Source organism: Myxocyprinus asiaticus, chromosome 1, assembly GCF_019703515.2.
Source record: "Myxocyprinus asiaticus isolate MX2 ecotype Aquarium Trade chromosome 1, UBuf_Myxa_2, whole genome shotgun sequence".
Lineage (NCBI taxonomy): Eukaryota > Metazoa > Chordata > Actinopteri > Cypriniformes > Catostomidae > Myxocyprinus > Myxocyprinus asiaticus.
Genome location: NC_059344.1, coordinates 32,231,056 through 32,252,111, shown reverse-complemented (window position 1 = coordinate 32,252,111; position 21,056 = coordinate 32,231,056). Strand labels below are relative to the sequence as shown.

The following is a 21,056-nucleotide window of genomic DNA, read 5'->3' as shown; positions in this document are numbered from 1 at the left end:
AAAGACAGCGGTATAAACAAAGAGAAGAACAATCGTTCTTGTTTCGGAAGATCGGGCCATGATCAAAACCGAAAAGGTTTTACATCTGAAAAGCTCAAAGGGCAGAAAGGTTCGTGTGGTCCGAGAGCACTACGTGAGGGAACAGGTACCATGTGGGAGCTCAATCTGTCCTGCAGGCTGTCCGAACAGTAAGAACATGCAGACAGTCAACCATCACAGTTAGGGAGGGAAAAAAGTTTGTCTGGTAGCGTTGGTTTATCATGAGATTAATTCTATCAACGTTTTTAGAATTCTGATAATGTGTTCTTAATTTTAAAAACCTACATTATAAATAGTTAGCAATATAATATCAGTTCTGCCCTAACGTTATGTTTTAAATGCTGGTGTCCCCACTGCTCTCTAGGCTTATTTACTAGATCAAGCAGTAAGATTTAATTGGTCAACCAGCTTCACAAGCCTTTAGCTAGACCAACACCAAACCAGCATGGAAAGTGCTAAGGTGGTCTTTTTTAAGGCGTGTAAACGTGTGAATGTCTTCAAATGTAAAATAAATTAAAAAAATTTTTTTTGAAAAAAAATAAAAAATAAATAAAAATAAATCAATAAGGTGACCATTTATGCTCCAATAGATGGAAAGTTGCTGTCCAGCGATGTGACCCACTATGTGGTTCCGGATGTGGGAGTGGTTCGGGATTTCCTGGAGATTCTGGAGTTCAGGGAGCTGCAGGGGGTCGTGTTCACCCAGACTGCCTACCAGATTGTTCAGCACACCCGTGGACGCAGGTCAACTGCTCAAACATCATACATGACTGCACTTTATTTAGTATTTATCAAATTGTGCATGCTTGATTAACCTGTACTTTTAAAACTGAGGTGGGGAACCTTTTTCTTATTTAGGGCCATTCAAGTATTTACAAAATGATTTGCGAGCTGTACAATTGTTTGCAATTTCTTATTGTGGGTTCAAATTAATGTACGCATTCCATTACGTGCTCACGCACCAAGAAAAAAAGTTTAAAAGGTCTTTCTATTATACAATATTTTCCGTTGTTATTATTTACAATTATTTTTAATCACTATTATTTTATGTTTTTTACAATTAATGGAATCAAGACCATTGTTTTGCTTCTCAAATTGTTTCTCGATTGGCGTTGCGGGCCGGGTAAAATGGTCTCGTGGCCCTGAGGCCGAACGTTTCCCCTTTCTGTTTTGAGTGAGTAAGCATCTAGGAAATTGGAAGGATTTCTTTAATGGTTGCTTTCATTGTTTTGAGAGGGTTGCTATCTTTTCTTTGTGCAGGCACTATAATAGACTGCGTGCTCTATTGAAAGACCCTCGCCATGATTGTGTGCTGTTTGCCAATGAGTTTCAGCAGGACTGCTACTGCCCCAGAGACAAGGGCGAGTCTCAGGACAAATGGCATACAAGGTGAGAACTCAAGAGGTTTAAATGTATTGTTTTCATCGTAATACATAACATTTAAAATACATACGATTTTCGATCAGTCTCTTAGGTTGAATTTGCAAGAAATTATAGGAGTTTGCAGTATGTCTCCTCATTTTTTATGCAAATAAGGAATAGTCAACCTGTGAGACAGAATAACTTATGGTCATGGTAGACATTTCAGAGGATCAGATGACTGACCCTAGCTGCAGACTTGCTTAAGACAGTTCAGTCAATGAAAGTAATATTTATTTATGTGAAAATTACTTTTGTTCACTTTGTTCCAGATGTGTGTACCATGCAGCAGTTTGGTATTTTAACCATCTCGCTGGACTTAGGCCGGTGGTAATGCTTACGGAAGACTGCGACGCGATATCAGAATGCAGTGCCTTAAACAGTGGAGTGTATGTCATCTCAACTCAGGTATGCTCGTTTATTTTATTTCCTTTGAAATCAGCAATGTTTGACTTGTGGAAATTGAGAAGAGATGGATTTAGACTGAATTAATGGTGCACTCAGTAAGTTTTTGCTAATAAAAAAAGATTAACATAAAGACATGAATAGAATTTTTTTGAAATATTTTAGAAAATAATGTACACACATTAGACAAAGACTCCAGTCATATCAGAAACCCAATAAAATCTGTTTAATTTTACATTGAGTGTGTCGCCCCCTCATGGGCGTTGCCATGTTGACAACACAACTGTGTCATGCAATTTACCGATTTTCTACCACTAATAATGAAAATAGTAATAACATTTTTGCTTTATATAGGGCTTTTAGCCAGTGCGCAAACATAAAAGTACATGCAAACAAGACAAGCAAACCAAACAACAAGCACAATATACTTACTACAAACAACAATGGAGCCCAAGGCAAGAGTATAGTCCAGAGTGATGGTATGGTGATTGATCAACAGGAGTGTGATCCACCAGAATATCTGAACAGAATGAGTGCAAGTGGAAAGATAAAATATCTAAACAAGAGGTCCTGGCTGGAGTCATAAAACAAACCGCTTCTACCTGCAGCTCTTACGGGGTGGGTGGTCTACAGCCAATAGAGCGTTTGCGAGTCACGGCTTCCTGGTCACTGTCCAGGGCGCAACAGTGTGTGTAAAAATTTGTTGGATCAATTCAAGAAAAGCCATAATAGGGATGTGTGTATTACGAGACGGAGAAAAACACAGACTTAAAGTAACAAAACAGAAGAAAATCAAACATCTTTAGTGTGCAGCGGAAGCACTTTGGAAACAAACATTCAGTATCCATGATGATTTGTGTCCGTGTTGAGTCCAAAACCACCAGTTCCACTGAGGAGACAAATGAGTGCACCTTTTAACCTTTTTGCATTTCAAGAAATAATTAGAGTGCATTAAATTAAGACCAAAATAACAGCCCATTAATAACATTTGTGTATTCACTTGTAGGAGTACCTGAAAAGTTTCTGGCCAGACCTGCAGGCAGCCCAAGATCTGTATAACTCCATTGCTCAGACCCTGCAAGAGCGAGAGAGTGAAGGAGTAGAGAAAGTGTACACTGAACACCTGCCTGCGGAGGTGCTGGAGGCTGGTATTAAATCTGGCAGGTACATCCAGGTTAGTCCCCATCATTTAGAGATCCTTTTGTTACTTCAAAGGGATAGTCCACCCAAAAATATTGTCATTGTTTACTCACCCTCATGTCCTTCCAAACCCACGTGACTTTATTTTGTCCGTGGAGATCTTGGACACAATGTTAGGGACTGACAGCCTCAGTTACCATTCAGTTTCATTGGAAGAAAGTGAATGGTGACTGAGGCTGTCAGTCCCTAATATTCTGTCTGACATCTCCTTTTGTGTTCCATGGAAGAAAGAAAGTCATACAGGTTTGGAACAACGTGAGGGTGAATAATGTTATGTTTTCATTTTTAAGTGAACTGCCCCTTTAATCCACCTGATGGCTTACAGAAACTACATTCCAATCTGCTCTCTACCTTTTTAAGGGCAATCTCAGTGTGAACAAACATCGAGCACAGCATGAAGCTTTTGTCCGTTATGAGGGCTCTACTAGCAAGAATACAGGTCTATTTTAATGATTACTGATGCTGTTATTGAAACTGATAATGTCCGATGGCTTTTTACTTTACCTGACCTTGTCTTTGTGATCCTGTGTTTAGAGCTAAACAGTGATGTGCTGATCAACGGAATGAAGCATCGTAACCGTGCGGTCCATGGAGATGTGGTCGTCATAGAACTGTTGCCACGTAACGAGTGGAAGGGCCGGACCATGGCACTAACAGAGGGTCAGGGGGAGGAGCGGTCACAGGAGGACACACAGAGCCAGCCCATGCCCACAGGTAACCATCATTAGAACTTTATATGGTAATAACATCTGGTCTAAGCAGAACTTGGTTCTTCACAATGATAGACTGACTTATACACAAGCACATACACATTGACAGCATACATGTTTTCTCTCTCTTTCCCTATAGGCAGAGTGGTGGGTGTTCTGCAGAGGAACTGGAGAGAGTACGTAGTGAGCTTTCCTCCTCTTGAGGAGGTGCAGTCCCAGAGCCGAAATTCACAGAAGATTCTGGTTGTGCCCTGGGACTACCGCATCCCGAAAATCCGCATCAGCACACAGCAGGCTGAGGCACTGCAGGTCGAGATAATTTAGCATTTGAAATAGCATTATTCTATTCAGTAAAGGCTAGTTTATTTGAACCAGATATTGTTGAGTGATAACCTAAGTGTGTTATGTAATCTCAAAATTAGTGTTGACTAAATATGTTTTATGTGTCTCCTTTTAAATGGCATACTTTTTTGTATAGGACCACAGGATTATTGTGCGTCTGGATTCATGGGAGAGTACTTCTGTCTACCCAAATGGCCACTGTGTGAGAGTCCTGGGGAAGGCAGGAGAACTGGAGACTGAAATTCAGACCATCCTAATGGAGAACTGCATCCATGTACCACCATTCTCAGAGGCACAGGTGAGAGGTCATACAGCAACAAGTATACTGACCCTTATAGTGTGAGTATCTGAGATAAGAAACGGGAGTCACTTCTAATGTCAGTCTTTGAATTGTTTTTTCTGGGAACATTTTACAGTAAGGTTCCATTTGTTAAAGGAATGTTCCGGGTTCAATACAAGTTGAGCTCAGTCGACAACATTTGTAGCATAATATTGATTACCAAATGTAAAGTTATAGCCAATTTTACAACTTTGTTGCCATGACAATGTCAACAAACCCCAAAACAAAAAATTACAATTTAAACAACTTTACAGCTCAAATAATACACAAGTTTTAACAGAAGATTGAATTTAAGTGCTTTTATAAAATTATAAGCTTCATATTTCTGCCTTTAAACCCTCTAAAATTGGCCACATTCACTTCCATTGTAAGTGCCTCACTGTTATCTCCATTTTTGCTTTTATTTTAAAGAAAAGGAGGGATGAGTCTGAATGAATTTTTGTGGTAATCAACATGCCACAAATGTTGTCAATTGAGCTTAACTTGTATTGAACCCGGAACGTTCCTTTAACATAAGTGCATTAGGTATCATGAAATAACAATGAACAATATTATTTTACAGAATTGTTATTATATATAATATATTGGTTAATGTTAATTTAGAAGAGTAAAATTTTTAGTGTTAGTTTAAAATGCATTAACTAATGTTAACATATACAATTTTAATTAAAAAAATGTATTAGTATACGTTGAATTTAACATTAACCAAAATTAATGAATGCTGTAGTTCATGTTAACTAATGTTAATGAATACAACCTTATTGTAAGTGTTACCGTTTTTCTTTAAAAAATTAAAATAATAATAGAGCGTACTGAAAGGTATCGGTTAGTTGTGCCAGCTAAATGTTTCAATCTGTATCAGCAGAACAACACTGCAAGAATAATCTGTATTACCATGAACAGCAATGTTTATGCGTGTATGTTCAGTTGCGAGAGATGCCAGTTAACACAGAGGAGAACCCGTGGCAGATGGACAGCAGTGAGGTGTCCTCTCGGCGGGACCTCAGGGACACTCACCTGGTGTTCAGTATCGATCCTAAGGGCTGTGAGGATGTGGATGACACCTTATCTGTACGGCCTCTGCCTGGGAATCGACTAGAGCTGGGTGTCCACATTGCTGACGTCACTCATTTTGTCAGAGAAGGCTGTCTTACAGACCTAGAGGCACGCTCCAGGTATGCCGATTAATCAGTTAGTCAGCTTACAATGGTGCAATGGTGTTTATAAAATGATTGTTCGGATAGATCAGTCATTTATCTACATTTCCTGTTTTGTTAGCCACACTTACTAACAGCAAAAAATTATATACCATATATTATAAAATCTCTGTGGTGAATGTGTTCATGTCGGTGTTTATAATAGCATCTTAAAAATGTCACTGTGTAACGCCTTTTTATCAATCCAGAGCAACCACATACTACTTGGCTGACCGCAGATATGACATGCTGCCATCAGTACTGAGTGCTGACCTGTGCTCTCTCCTTGGAGGAGTGGACCGGTAAGTTACACACAAACCTTTTTCTATAAATTGCCTCAGGTTCCAGGAGCATATTAAGTGACGCTTTGTAATATCTGTTTCTTCCAGATATGCCATAAGTGTGCTGTGGGAGCTTGATGCTGAATCTCTGGATGTGTGTATGGTCTGGTACGGCCGCACTATTATCCGCTCGTCTTATCAGCTTCACTATGAGCTGGCTCAGAGCCTGCTGAACGGGGAAGAGGTTGAAGTGCCTGAACTAGCCCAGCTCAAGGGCTCTCAGCGGGACCTGAAACTGGCCGAGCTCCTGCAGGCCCTGGAGACCCTGACCAGGGTTGCCAGACACCTCCGGGCACAGAGGGATAAGGGTGGTGCTCTGGAGTTGGAAGGGGTGGAGGTGAGGGCTCAGCTGGATGAGGAGAAGAACATCACAGCCCTGGTCCCCAAACAGCCTCTGGAGGTTCATGAGACTGTGGCAGAGTGTATGATCTATGCCAACCACTGGGTGGCACGCAAGATACAGAAGAGCTTTCCACACCAAGCACTTCTGCGCCATCACCCACCTCCCAAACAGGAGTTCTTCAGTCACTTAATTGAGAGTGCCAAGGCCCGTGGCTTCAGTATTGATACAAGGTAAAATGCAAGAAAAAGTCTTAAAACTTTAGGAATGCAACAGTACAGAAATTTTGACCAATGCAAAAAAATAAATAATAATAATTAGTTACAGACAATATATGGCTAATAAACCTTGTAGATCTCTAGTAATATAGTAACAGATACATATTATATATATATATATATATATATATATATATATATATATATATATATACACACAGTATACTGTACTGTGGAAAAGTCTTAGGCACATTAGATGTTAGGCACAAAAACATTTGCCTTAAGATGGTTATTTTATATCTTCTGCTTTAGTGAGGAAATATCAATTTTAGATTTCCAAACATTCATTTTGCGAATACAATAGAAGTAGAACAAGGAGTTTTGCAACATTACCCACAACGGAGGATTTGATGTCCGACAGTGAACAAGCAGCGCTTTTGATGGCGCATTAAATGACTGAACGTAAAGAATTAAAGAGAAGAAACTTCTCGGAGAGAAAACCTGTTTGTGTGGAACTCTGCACAAATACAGCTTACTATATTTATCAATCAATCATTGTATTAGCATTAAGCTAAATGTGTAAAAAAAAAAAAAAATAATTATTAAAAAAAAAAGATTTCCGTCAGGGAGATAACATTTTTTGTCTGAAGAACAATTTTTTTTTTGTCTGTAACAGAATATATATATATTTTATTTTACCCACCCCTAACAAATATTGAGCTATATGTGTGTGCTTGTGTATGTATATGTGTGTATATATATATATATACACACACACACTGGCGGCCAAAATTTTGGAATAATGTACAGATTTTGCTCTTATGAAAAGAAATTGGTACTTGTATTCACCAAAGTGGCATTTGACTGATCACAATGTATGGTCAGGACATTAATAACATGAAAAATTACTATAACAATTTGAAAAAAATGACATAACCTCTTAACCTACTTCAAAGAGTTCTCATCAAAAAATCCTCCATGTGCAGCAATTACAGCTTTGCAGATCCTTGGCATTCTAGTGTCAGTTTGTCCAGATACTCAGGTGATATTTCACCCCACACTTCCTGTAGCACTTGCTATAGATGTGGCTGTCTTATCGGGCACTTCTCACGCACCTTACAGTCTAGCTGATCCCACAAAAGCTCAATGGGGTTAAGGTCCATAACACTCTTTTCCAATTATCTGTTGTCTAATGTCTGTGTTTCTTTGTGCACTCTAGCCTTTTCTTTTTGTTTTTCTGTTTCAAAAGTGGCTTTTTCTTTGCAATTCTTCCCATAAGGCCTGTACCCCTGAGTCTTCTCTTTACTGTTGTACATGAAACTGGTGTTGAGCAGGTAGAATGCAATGAAGTTGTCAGCTGAGGACATGTGAGGCGTCTATTTCTCAAACTAGAGTATCTGATGTACTTATCCTCTTGTTTAGTTGTACATCTGGTCTTCCACATCTCTTTCTGTCCTTGTTAGAGTCAGTTGTCCTTTGTCTCTGAAGACTGTAGTGTACACCTTTGTATGAAATCTTCAATTTTTTGGCAATTTCAAGCATTGTATATTCCTCAAAACAATGATTGACTGATGAGTTTCTAGAGAAAGCTGTTTCTTTTTTTTTTGTTGCCATTTTTGACCTAATATTGACCGTAAGACATGCCAGTCTATTGCATACTGTGGCAACTCAAAAACAAACACAAAGACAATGTTAAGCTTCATTTAAAGAACCAAATAGCTTTCAGCTGTGTTTGATATAATGGCAAGTGATTTTCTAGTACCAAATTAGCAATTTAGCATGATTACTCAAGGATAAGTTGTTGGAGTGATGGCTGCTGGAAATGGGGCCTGTCTAGATTTAATCAAAAATGACTTTTTTTCAAATAGTGATGGTGCTGTTTTTTTACATCAGTAATGTCCTGAATATACTTTGTGATCAGTTGAATGCCACTTGAATTAAAGTACCAATTTCCTTATGAAACACCAAAATCTGAACATTATCCCAAACTTTTGGCCACCAGTGTGTGTGTGTGTGTGTGTGTGTGTATATATATATATTTTATAAAATAATAAAACTAAAATAACCAACTAAAACAAAGAAATTGGCTAAGTGCATCGGAAAAGAATATAATCTGAAATAACTTTTAATATCCATGGAACACACTCTCTCTCTCTCTCTCTCTCTCTCTCTCTCTCTCTCTCTCTCTCTCCCTCTCTCCCTCTCTCTCCCTACCTCCCTCCCTCAACCACACTCTGACACAAGGACATACACATACTTGCGAGCCCGACACATAGCAGTGATATCAACAGACCCCCGCGACTTGATAAATCAGTTGTGTAGCAACGGGAAAGCAATATTCAAAAATGGTGACAATGAGAAGTATACTAAAACTTACATCTTGCAGATTTTGAAGTGATGTTTCTGCTGACGAGAGCCGCAAACACAGGTAATCCAACACGTGATCTCCCACTTTCGCTCATGCACACACACACAAGCACATGCACAAACGCATTATCTTGTTGCTCCGTTAAAGCAGCACAAGCTTTGCAAGGTACCATTACTAGTTCCAAAGTGACGCTTTCAAATTAGCAATGAAGGCTTGGGCTGTATCAAAACAACACACTGAATCTGTGGCGGAAGAAAGTAGTTCCACTCACAACAGCATTTAGGGACGAAAACCAGAAAATGTCTGGAGATAAAACCCTGAACAATTACGTAAGGTGTGGTAACTGTGGTATAAGCGGAATAATTCACACTGGTCCTTTGAATTAGTTGAAAAATAATAACTCGAGGTGTAACTCCGCTGCGCGTCATGGCCACATTACCACCTCGGGGTGTGCATTATTTTTTAATAACTCAACGGTCCGTCATCAGTTATTCCTTAACACATATATTAAAGAGTGCTGTATGGCCCTACATATGCACGGCTGTGATTCGGCCGCAGGTAATCACAGCCATGCTGATTTAGGGCCATATGGCACGATTGTAAGTGTGATATTGCTTTTATACATCAATTCAAAGAACAAAATTAGGAAAGACTAAGGACTGTCACAAACACATTTGTGCATGGATCTACTTTCTTACGCCACAGATCAGGATCTGCCATTGCTTGTTCAAAAGATGCGCACAAGCCTCCGTTACTAATTCGAAAATGTCACTTCAGAAGTATTAATGACGGTTTGGGCTGTTTCTAACAAGCTATTGGAGAAACGAGGATGTTTGTTTAAGAGAAAGAGAATGATTCAGCTTGTGCGATTACCTGCGTCTGTCGTGACTCCCAAAGTGCAGTGTAGTGTTAGTAAGCTTGCTGAAGATAATATAATTCTTGTCAAATACATCTTATTTTCTCTGCGTAAAAATAGCCGTCTGATATGCACCCCCATGTCATCCAGTTATCATCTTGAAAATAAATATGGCAAATTTGCATTTCTTATCTAATTTTGTCAAAATGTATTCTTTGTCAGTCCAATCAAATAATGGGTTAAGAAGATTAATACAGTTAAAGTCAGAACAGAGTTTACATACACTTAGTTTGAAGTCATTAAATCTAATTTTTTAACCACTCCACAGATTTAATATTTGCAAACTATAGTTTTGGTAAGTTGTTTAGGACATCTTCTTTGTGCTTGACATGAGTAATTTTTCCTACAATTGTTTACAGACAGATTGTTTCACTTTTAATTGACTATATCACAATTCCGGTGGGTCAGAAGTTTACATACACTAAGTTAACTGTGTTTTTAAGCAGCCTGGAAAATGATGTCAAGCCTTTAGACAATTAGCCAGTTAGCTTCTGATAGGAGGTGTACTGTAGTGGAGGTGTACCTGTGGATGTATTTTAAGGCCTACCTTCAAACTCAGTGCCTCTTTGCTTGACATTATGGGAAAAAAAAGAAAAATCAGCCAAGACCACAGAAAAAAAATTGTGGAACTCCACAAGTCTGGTTCATCCTTGGGAGCAAAGATCTTAATTTTTGGAGAAATGTCCTCTGGTCTGATGAAACAAAATGGCCATAATGACCATCGTTATGTTTGGAGGAAAAAGGGTGAGGCTTGCAAGCCAAAAAACACCATCCCAACCATGAAGCAAGGGGATGGCAGCATCATGTTGTGGGGGTGCTTTGCTGCAGGAGGGACTGGTGCACTTCACAAAATAGATGGCATCAAGAGGAAGGAAAATTATGTGGATATATTGAAGCAACATCTCAAGACATCAGCCAGGAAGTTAAAGCTTGGTTAGAAATGGGTCTTCCAAATGGACAATGACCCCAAGCATACCTCCAAAGTTGTGGCAAAATGGCTTAAGGACAACAAAGTCAAGGTATTGGAGTGGCCATCACCAAGCCCTGACCTCAATCTGATTATTTGTGGGCAGAACTGAAGAAGAATGTGCGAGCAAGGAGGCCTACAAACCTGACTCAGTTATACCAGTTCTGTCTGGAGGAATGGGACAAAATTCCAGCAACTTATAGTGAGAAGCTTGTGGAAGGGTAATCAAAACATTTGACCCAACTTAAACAATTTAAATGCAATGCTACCAAATACTAACAAAGTGTATGTAAACTTGTGACCTACTGGGAATGTGATGAAAGAAATAAAAGCTAAAATAAATCATTCTCTCTACTATTATTCTGACATTTCACATTCTTAAAATAAAGTAGTGATCCTGACTGACCTAAGACAGGGAATGTTTTCTATGATTAAATGTCAGGAATTGTGAAAAATTAAGTTTAAATGTATTTGGCTAAGGTGTATGTAAATGTCTGACTTCAACTGTATGTTGTAAAAAATATATATATACTGTATATATATTGTAGTTGACCACAGACTGCCTTTTGTTTGCCTTCTGCCTTCCATAATAATAATAATAATAATAAACGTGTCCAGCTCCACATTTATTTTAAAGAAATAAGCTATTCATATTAATTTATATGTTAATAGTGTAGCGATTTAGATACAAAAATAATGACATGGCTCAATTGGAAGAATTACATGTGACTTTTTAAATATGTATTCTAAAAGTATACTAAAAGTATTCTGAATATGTTACTTTTTATGTGATGTATTCGGAATACTTTACTGAATACATTTTAGAGTATTTAGTACTCAGCCCATAATGAATAAGTAATCCGCCCAACCCTGGTGATTACTCCGTCGGCTGTGATAAACCTTAATTTTGAATCTGTTAGTAATACCAAGCTATAGAAAGTCAAATTGTTATTCATTAAATAGTTTATTATGTGCCCAGGAGTGTTGGTTATTCATGTTTTTGAGACGTCACAGACATTACAGCTGATTTTCTGTAGAGCTGAATAATTAATTCAGAAGTAATGGCCAGCATCATCCAAACACTGCCAACCATGTTAAAATAAAATTATACATTATAAATTCTGAATCTAAGTATTGATTACATTATGTAACAAATTTTTTGGTTCCTGGGTAGTAAGTGTTATTTCTTAATTGCTTATGCATCAAAAGTATAGAAAATGGCTATTATTCCCCACAAACTTTGCTTTTGTGACCAGGACAGTGATATTTAGAAATTGACCTATTTCCAATGAGAAAACGGGCAAATTTTTTGTACACATAAAGTCAGAAAGAAACAACGTATGAATCCAAATTAACATGTATTTATACTAAAGTAATACAAAAATGACTACAAAAGATTTAGAAGCGAGTAGTTTTTCGAGAATTACGATTATACTGTAAATCACTTTCACGAATCAGCCCCCAAATGTAGTCTCCCATTATGTTCTCGTTATACTGTCCTTGGTAGCGGCATTCAAAGTCCAGTATATCCTGATGGAAGTGCTCGCCTTGCATCTCCGAGAACGCTCCCATGTTCTCCTTGAATTTATCAAGATGAGCATCAAGGATATGGACTTTGAGGGATTTCAGAGGTGGAGCTGAGGAGAGAAACCCATACTACCCCAACCAAAAAGACCTCAACGACTTGATTAGAGATCTTGGTCTCACCAAGTCCATTGCCGAGCTTTTGACGTCTAGACTCAAGCAGTGGAACTAGTTGGATGAAAGTGTGCAAGTCGCAGAGCAGAGGAAGCGTCACCAACCTTTTTCCAGCTTCTTCACCCGTCAAGATGGGCTCTGCTTCTGCCACAATATGACCAGTCTGTTCGAGGCAATCGGAATCGCCTGTAACCAGAATCGCCTGTAACTCTTCACTGACAGCTCATCCAGGAGCCTCAAAGCCATGCTGCTCCATAATGGTAACAAGTACCCGTCTCTTCCCTTGGCTCACTCGGTGCACCTCAAAGAGGATTACAACAGCATCAAGACCTTGCTGGATGCCTTGAAGTATGGTGAGTATGACTGGGAGGTCATAGGAGACTTCAAAATGGTGGCATGCCTGATGGGTCTCCAAGGCGGTTTTACTAAGTTTCCCTGCTATCTTTGCCTTTGGGACAGCAGGGACACCAAGGCACACTACCACAGGTGCGACTGGCCACAGCGGGACGAGTTCTCTGTGGGGAGGAACAATGTCAAGGAACAAAGTGGGAGCCACTGGTGGACCCCCAGAAGGTGCTGATGCCACCACTGCACATCAAATTGGGCCTTATGGAACAATTTGTTAGAGCTCTGGATAAGGAGTCGGCAGCCTTCAAGTACCTTCAAGACATCTTTCCTAAGCTCTCTGAGGCAAAGGTCAAAGCCGGTGTCTTCATCGGACCACAGATTAAGAAGATCCTGGAGTGCAGTGAATTCCCCAAGAAGCTCACTAGTATGGAGAAAGCAGCTTAGAACAGCTTTGTTGCAGTGGTTCAGGATTTCCTGGGCAATCACAAGGCCGAAAACTATGTGGAGCTGGTTGAGACTCTGGTGAAGAACTACGGCACAATGGGCTGTAGGATATGCCTCAAAGTCCATATCCTTGATGCTCATCTTGATAAATTCAAGGAGAACATGGGAGCATACTCGGAGGAGCAAGGCGAGCGCTTCCTTCAGGATATACTGGACTTTGAACGCCGCTACCAAGGACAGTATAAAGAGAACATAATGGGAGATTACATTTGGGGGCTGATTCATGAAAGTGATTTACAGTATAATCGTAAATCTCAAAAAACTACTCACTTCTAAATCTTTTTTAGTCATTTTTGTATTACTTTAGTATAAATATATGTTAATTTGGATTTATATATTGTTTTTTTCTGACTTTATGTGAATGAAAAGACACACATTTGCCTGTTTTCTCATTGGAAATAGGTACATTTCAAAATATCACTGTCCTGGTCACAAAAGCAAAGTTTGTGGGGAATAATAGCCATTTTCTATACTTTTGAGGCATAAGCAATTAGAAAATAACATTTACTACCCAGGAACCAAAAATGTTGTTACATAGTGTTACCATTGTCACAGGTCTGCCAAACATTTTGAGTGGTCCAAACACCATTTGCAGCCTGGAATTGAACTTTTGGTCATATTTTTAGTAGTGAATGCACTTTACTTAGCTGCATAGAAAGCTATAGGGTGCTCCCTTGTTTCCTTGCTCCCTATTTAGTGAATGACTTAACCTCCAGTGTGCTGTCTGTCTGCACTGGTCTCAGAACAGTTTGAAATACACCTTATTTTCATCCTAACTCTGAAAGCAACATTTTTCAGCTTTTTTTATTTTTTTATTTATTTATTTGATCCCCTTTTCTCCCCACTTTGTCATGCCCAGTTCCCACTACTTAGTAGGTCCTCGTGGTGGCGCGGTTACTCACCTTAGTCCGGGTGGCGGAGGACAAGTCTCAGTTGCCTCCGCTTCTGAGACTGTCAATCTGCGCATCTTATCACGTGGCTCGCTGTGCACGACACCGCGGAGACTCGCAGCATGTGGAGACTCATGCTATTCTCCACGATCCACACACAACTTACTACGCACCCCATTGAGAGCGAGAACCACTAATTGCGACCACGAGGAGGTTACCCCATGTGACTCTACCCTCCCTAGCAACCGGGCCAATGGTTGCTTAGGAGACCTGTCTGGAGTCACTCAGCACGCCCTGGATTCGAACTCATGACTGCAGGTGTGGTAGTCAACGTCAATAGTCGCTGAGCTACTCAGGCCCCCCCATTTTTCAGCTTTTGGATGAGCCCATTGAATCTCAATGTGAAAATGCACAGTAAATATAGGAATGCATTTACTAATGAATAGAACTGTATTGTAGAGTGATAACAAAATAAAAATAACAAAACATACTAAAATGAAGCGAAATGACCCACAGATGTGTTAATGTTCAAAAATATTCAAAACAACAAATATGTTTTTGAGGGAATAATGTCCTAAAATCTGCATACTTTATGTGGACATGAAACACAAAAAATTTATATATTTTTTTTATAGCGGCATATCAACCAAAACTAGAGACATTACTCTTTACACACAAACAAGTTTCAATGAAAAACTTAATAGAATAGTTCACCCAAAGATGAAAATTTGCTGATATTTTACTTACCCTCAGGCCATCCAAGATGTATCTGAGTTTCTTTCTTCATCAAAACAGAATTTTCATTTCAGGCCTCCTCCTCTAAACAATGCAAGTGAATGTCCTCCATTTTTTGACGGTCCAAAATGCATATTTAGGGTGCATCAAAATAATCCACACGACTCCAGTCGACAAATAAAGGTCTTCTGAACGCAAACGATTGATTATTTTTTAGAAACAAAACAATACTTATATACTTTTTAACTACAAATGTTCGCTTCTGTACATCTCTGTGACGCGTGCTCATGAGAGGGATGACATAAGTTCTTTGGTAAAGTCACGCATCACGTGGAGGAGGAGTCAGGAAGCGTGTCATTGTTTACAAGAGAAACTTGTGCCGCTCACAAACCAAAACAGTCCAAAACAATAAAAAAAAAATATATATATATATATATATAAAAACATTTCCAAATAATAATAAAAAAAAACTATGTAAACAATGATGCGCTTCCTGACTTCCTGAAGGCTCGTTGGTGACCTTACCAACGAGCTTACGTCATCCCTCTCATCAGCGCAAGTCACAGAGATGTACGGAAGCGAACATTTGTAGTTAAAAAGGATATTCACTTGCATTGTTTAGAGGAGGAGGCCTGAAATGAAATCCTAAAAGTCTTAAATTCTGTTTTGATGAAGAAAGAAACTCAGATACATCTTGGATGGCCTGAGGGTGAGTAAATTATCAGCAAATTTTCATTTTTGGGCGAACTATTCCTTTAAGGTTTCTTACCAGAGGCACATTTGTTGGCTCTGTGCCCATATAAGTGCTACATGGAAATCGACGCTATGCTGTTGTCACGTGACTTGGTGCGCCAGAAGTTTAACCCTTAAATGACAGTCTAGATTGTTGTGAACAGTTCAGTCAGTTTAAATGAATTTAAATGTGTTGCGTATAGCAAAGCCAAAATACAACGTCCACGCATGTGTGCGGTGTCGCACGAGGTTACACATCTGTGCTACTCTTACCCTTCAGTTTAGAGTGGCACGAACACAAGCGGAGTGATACAAACAGTGAAGCGTCGGAGTGCTGATGGTGTGAGACATCAGTACTCATCGAATGTCTCTCGTCCAATCAGATTCGAGAACTGGAACTAACTGTTGTATAATAAGGTATACACAAACATTTATGTCTTGCATTGTCTCACTTTGTTTGAACTAGGTCAAACAGGGCTCTGGCTGATTCTCTGGAACGGTCTGTGGATCCTCAGGACCCCCTGGTAAACAGGTTGTTGAGAATGATGGCCACCCAGGCCATGTCTAATGCCCTTTACTTCTCTACAGGAGCCTGTGCAGAGGAGCAGTACTATCACTATGGTAAATGCCTTTGATTCTCATTATTACAGATCATGTGTAATCATTTGATTACAGATGACGGGAGTTTATTATTATAGAGCAGAAGCAGTTCTAATCATAAAACAGTTAAATTGGTTGCTCGTCTGATTTAAAGTGCTTTTAGAATTCATTATTTTTGATGGACTCAGTTCTTAAGCCAATAAACCCCCATTTTATAGTTTGAATAATAATTCAATAACCCCAACAGGCATAGTAGCATTGTGATATTTAGGCTCGCTGGAATCAAGAAAAGGATGAAGGTATAGATTGTGTCTTAGTCTTCATGTCATTTTTAGGTCTTGCTCTGGATCGATACACTCACTTTACCTCTCCAATCAGACGCTATGCTGATGTAATAGTTCACCGGCTCCTTATTGCTGCCATTCAGCTGGAGAAGGAAGAGTCACAAATCAAGGCCTTGGCCAGTAACAAAGAACTTGAGGAGCTGGCTCAACATATCAACAATAAAAACAGGGTAAGATCATTGTATGTGCTAATGTTTTAAAGCGATATTGCAGTAAAACAGTCATATATGTCTGTGAAATTGGCCCAGCACTTGCATAACTTTTATTTATTTATTTGTATGACAGGCAGCGCAGCATGCACAGACGCAGTCCACAGAGCTCTTCCAGTGCCTCTATTTCCGAGACAAAGATCCACAAAAAGATGAACGTTGTGTGGCAGACGGTGTGATCTATGCTGTCAGAGCTAATGGCTTTCTCGTCTTCATACCACAGTAATGACCTGCCTATGGAATAACATTTTTGTGTTTGGTGTTTTGCAGTATTTCGATAAGATTGATATTGTGTGGTAAAATTGGGTTTAAAGAGATCTGGGTCCATGGTCAGCCCATCTTCAGAGTCAAGTTAGAAACTTGGGGGTTGTCCTTGATCCGGATCTTAAAATAGATAAGCAGATAAATGCTGTGGTTAAGAGCTGCTTTTTCCAAATCAGAACAACTGCTAAGCTTAAGCTAATTGTTTCAGCCAATGATTTGGAGAAAGTGATTCATGCCTTTATTTCATCGCATTTAGATTACTGCAATATACTTTACATTGGATCCTGTCAGGCCTCGATTTCGAGACTGCAGCTAATTCAAAACACAGCAGCAAGGCTGCTTGTTGGGGCAAAGAAGAGGGATCACATCTCGCCAATTCTGGTTTCGCTTCACTGGCTGCCGGTTGAATTTAGGATAAAATATAAGGTATTACTGTATGTGTTTAAAGCAGTCCATGGAATGGCTCCCACTTATGTGTCTGACCTCATTTCTTTACAGCAGCCTCAGAGAACACTAAGATTGGCTAACAAATTATTACTCTCTGTGCCCTGATCTCATTTGAAATCAAAAGGTGATCGTGCCTTTTCAATTGCAGGGCCTAGATTATGGAATGGACTGCAACTTGAAATTAGAGCTGCTCCTAGCATTTCTACCATGTATTTGTATTCCTTGGCCTTTGAGTAGAGGCATTTATGTATTGTTTGATGTTTTAATGTGGTCTGTAATTTGTGTTTTTATGTTTTCTGGCTTTTATGAATGTACAGCACTTTGAGCTACCATGTAGTTGGAAAGTGCTGTATAAAGAAATTAAATTAAATGAGATAACTTTGTTTAAACTGGAGAAAATGTTCATAAGAGAATTAAAATGTGTACTCGTCAAAAACCGAGCTATGAAGTTTGAGGTCAAGCTGCTGTAACATTTATATAACCTATTTACACAGGTATGGTTTGAAGGGAGCAGTGTACCTCAAGGATCGGGAGGGCAAGGTGGTCAGTGTCGGTGGAGATGGAAGGTGCGAGTGGCAGGCTGGGACTTTGCAGAGATACCATGATAGGATCAACACTTGCACCAGCACTGGAACTCACACCTTTTACCTCTTTGACCATGTCACAGTAAGGACAATCCCAACAGCAAAAATAATATCAGACAGAAGAGGTTCTGTATGCAAGTCATTGTTTATTTCCATTTATAAGTCTCATCATTTATCATTCTCCCGCATCATGTTTTTCTTCCTCCGCAGGTCCGTATCTCTGTTGAACCCTCCCGCTGCCATGCCGACAGCTTGTCTCTGGAACTTATCAGCAACAAGCCCCATTGCACTGTGCAACACGAGTCACAGCCAGCTGGTCGCGGTCGGACTGAGCTGGTTCAGGAAGTAGTGCGCTGGGCAGAGGAGGCCTCACTCCAGGCAGAGGAAGAGAAGGCAAGGAAGCCTAAACTGAGCAGGGAGGAGAGGCAGTTCAGACAAAGCAAAACGCCAAACCTCTATGCACTTCTGCAGGAGATCAGTGAGCTTTCTCTGCTGGATCAGTCTGCTTGCCACATCAGAAATGCAGAGGCACAGACTTGTGCTACATCATCTTAGTTTTATTGTGCTGTAAAATTCACTAGACATAATAGGGATAGTATAATAAGTGCTAGATTAAAGCCATGGAAACTCCATTGAAAAGTGTTCACATGGAAAAATCCCTCTCTCAACAAACCTGATGGAACTTTTAGTAAATTAGTCAGGTACTCTGCCTATCCATTTCCTATTAAGTCAGTGGTTTTATAACTGTGAAGTTATAAAACTTCATCTCTCATCATTTACACTCATGCCATCCCAGATGTGCATGACTTTCTTTCTTCTGCTGAACACAAATGAAGATTTTTAGAAGAATTTCTCAGCTGTTTTGGTCCATATAATGCATGGACCAAATGGGTGTCAGAAATTTGAAGCTCCAAAATCCCAATAAGGGCAATGTAAAAGTACTCCAGATGACTCAAGTGGATTAATTAATGTCCTCTGAAGTGATATGATAGGTGTGGGTGAGAAACAGATCAATATTTTATTTATTTCTTTACTATAAATTCTCCTCAATCCTCAGTTACTCTCCACTTTAGTTTCACTTTCCCATTCTTCTTCTTATGTCTTTGATTCACATTCTTCCTGCATTCTCAATTTTTTATTTCTCACCTACACCTATCATATCGCTTCTGAAGATATGAATTAAAACACTGGAGTCATATGGATTACTTTTGTGCTCCCTTTGTGGAATTTGGAGCTTCAAAATGTTGGCACCCATTCACTTGCATTGTGAGGACCTACAGAGCTAAAATATACTTCTAAAAATCTTAATTTCTGTTCTGCATCAATTCTCTCAAATCATTAGAGAATTTTTATTTTTGGGTGAACTGTCCCTTTAAGAAAGCTTTTAATTCCTCCCTAACATAAAAAGGAATGAGAGAAAATGAAGCAAAACAATATTGAGTGTCTAACCTATATATCTTTTTTTTAAGTGGATTTATAGATCTCCTAGATGCTTGCTTTATTTATGATAATGCTTTCCATTTTGATCATGTAAAAACTTATTAGAAAACTTTTTTTAGAAATAAAATGTATTTTATTATATGCATCACAAATATTTTTATGGTTCAGATTTTTTCTTCACATTACGACACATTAATTTACTGATTAATTGGTGCTGATAGTTGCATATTTTTATTTTCACTTTAATTCCACATCAGGTGAAAAATCTATACAAAAATACATTTACATAACTCTTCATCTGGTGAATATATAGTAAAAACTTGCATATAGAACATTTCAAAATAAAGGTCACTGGTGTATTTTAGGCTTGTTTATGGTTAAAAGTCCTGTGCTATGCACCAAATCTTAATTTTCTGGTTACTGTTGGGATTCTGGTTACACAAACTGCATTTGGGATTTTAGTCATTTTGGACTTTTGTAGCCTCAATGTCTGTGAATGACTTTGTAAGAAAAGACTAAGATTTTGTCTTTTCCACCACTTTAGTTATCAGTATCGGCAAAATCCACTATGGGCCGACCTCTACTACAGATAAACTGCACTTGAATAACATCATACAGGGTTAACTACATGAACACTTTATTTAGAATATCAAAACATAAAATTGACACTGACCTAGAAGTGTCATGAACATGGATAAAATTACCAGAACAGCGGAATGAGATGACAAACTGACTTAATTTTCAAAGTAACTTATTGGGCCAACTTCAAACGCTCTCTTTGCAATACATTTGCCTTGCGTCGGCAATGTCTTTAAGTTTGGACATTATGATAAAACTCCAGCCAGCAAAGACAAATGAGAGTGGTTAATATGATGAAGGAAATAAAGAAACTATTTTGAAATGGAGTCATTATTTCAAAATCCTCACACAGGATAAACACCAATGTGTCCAAATGAGTTGAAACTGACTGAAAAGAAATCTGAAAAGCAGCCAGATTATGGTCTTTCTGTCTGTCTGCAAGGAGTTGATTTTGCATTACTCTTTTCTTTGACAAGCCAATGAGCTTCAGATGACGTTGAACATATGACAAAGAAACATCGGTAAAGGTAAACAAACAAAAAGGTCCAACTGATGTTGTATGGCAGTAATTTTGCAGAGACTATCCATTCCCCAAATCTTTTTCAAAATTCTTTTGCAGGCCTCTTGCACAGAGCATTGCTTTGGTGCTTTTGGTACAAATTGGGGCGATGGTTTCAGTTGCTGTCCTCACCATATATGCCATTTGGAACTGGACTGGTACACTCGGTCTCATAATGGGGAATTCTTGAGTACAGCTGGCTTTTGTTTGCTTTGCGTTTGAGGTGCTCTGCTCAGAAATGTCCTGGTCCTCTTGACTGTGGAACTGTCTTGAGGAACTGGTTCATCATCTGCATCTCTCTGGGTAAAACTGGGTAAAACTT

General features: G+C 39.0%; 1 protein-coding gene across 2 annotated transcripts; it reads left to right on the top strand.

Moving 5' to 3' along the window:
• Positions 1–17: 17 nt before the first annotated feature.
• On the top strand, positions 18–20,498 carry LOC127445461 (DIS3-like exonuclease 1). Of its 2 annotated transcripts, none has more exons than XM_051705556.1 (17): positions 18–188; positions 630–783; positions 1,300–1,428; positions 1,731–1,866; positions 2,870–3,037; positions 3,424–3,502; positions 3,598–3,777; positions 3,913–4,082; positions 4,252–4,413; positions 5,383–5,630; positions 5,861–5,953; positions 6,041–6,565; positions 16,175–16,329; positions 16,644–16,822; positions 16,938–17,083; positions 18,067–18,238; positions 18,367–20,498. In XM_051705556.1, the coding sequence occupies exons 1-17, from the start codon at positions 59–61 to the stop codon at positions 18,709–18,711; spliced, it is 3,171 nt and encodes a 1,056-aa protein (XP_051561516.1). In that variant the 5' UTR covers positions 18–58; the 3' UTR covers positions 18,712–20,498. The 2 variants fall into 2 exon arrangements, with proteins under 2 accessions (XP_051561516.1, XP_051561526.1); XM_051705566.1 differs by lacking the exon at positions 18,367–20,498 and adding an exon at positions 17,382–17,551 and having other exon boundaries at positions 18,067–18,197.
• The last annotated feature ends 558 nt before the right edge of the window (positions 20,499–21,056 follow it).

Excerpts from the sequence above, each read along its gene's own strand:
- LOC127445461 (XM_051705556.1), top strand. The coding sequence starts at position 59 with ATGATCAAAACCGAAAAGGTTTTACATCTGAAAAGCTCAAAGGGCAGA. Across the intron at positions 4,414-5,382 it reads CACCATTCTCAGAGGCACAG|TTGCGAGAGATGCCAGTTAA; the intron begins GTGAGAGGTCAT and ends GTGTATGTTCAG. Across the intron at positions 18,239-18,366 it reads ACCTCTTTGACCATGTCACA|GTCCGTATCTCTGTTGAACC; the intron begins GTAAGGACAATC and ends CTTCCTCCGCAG.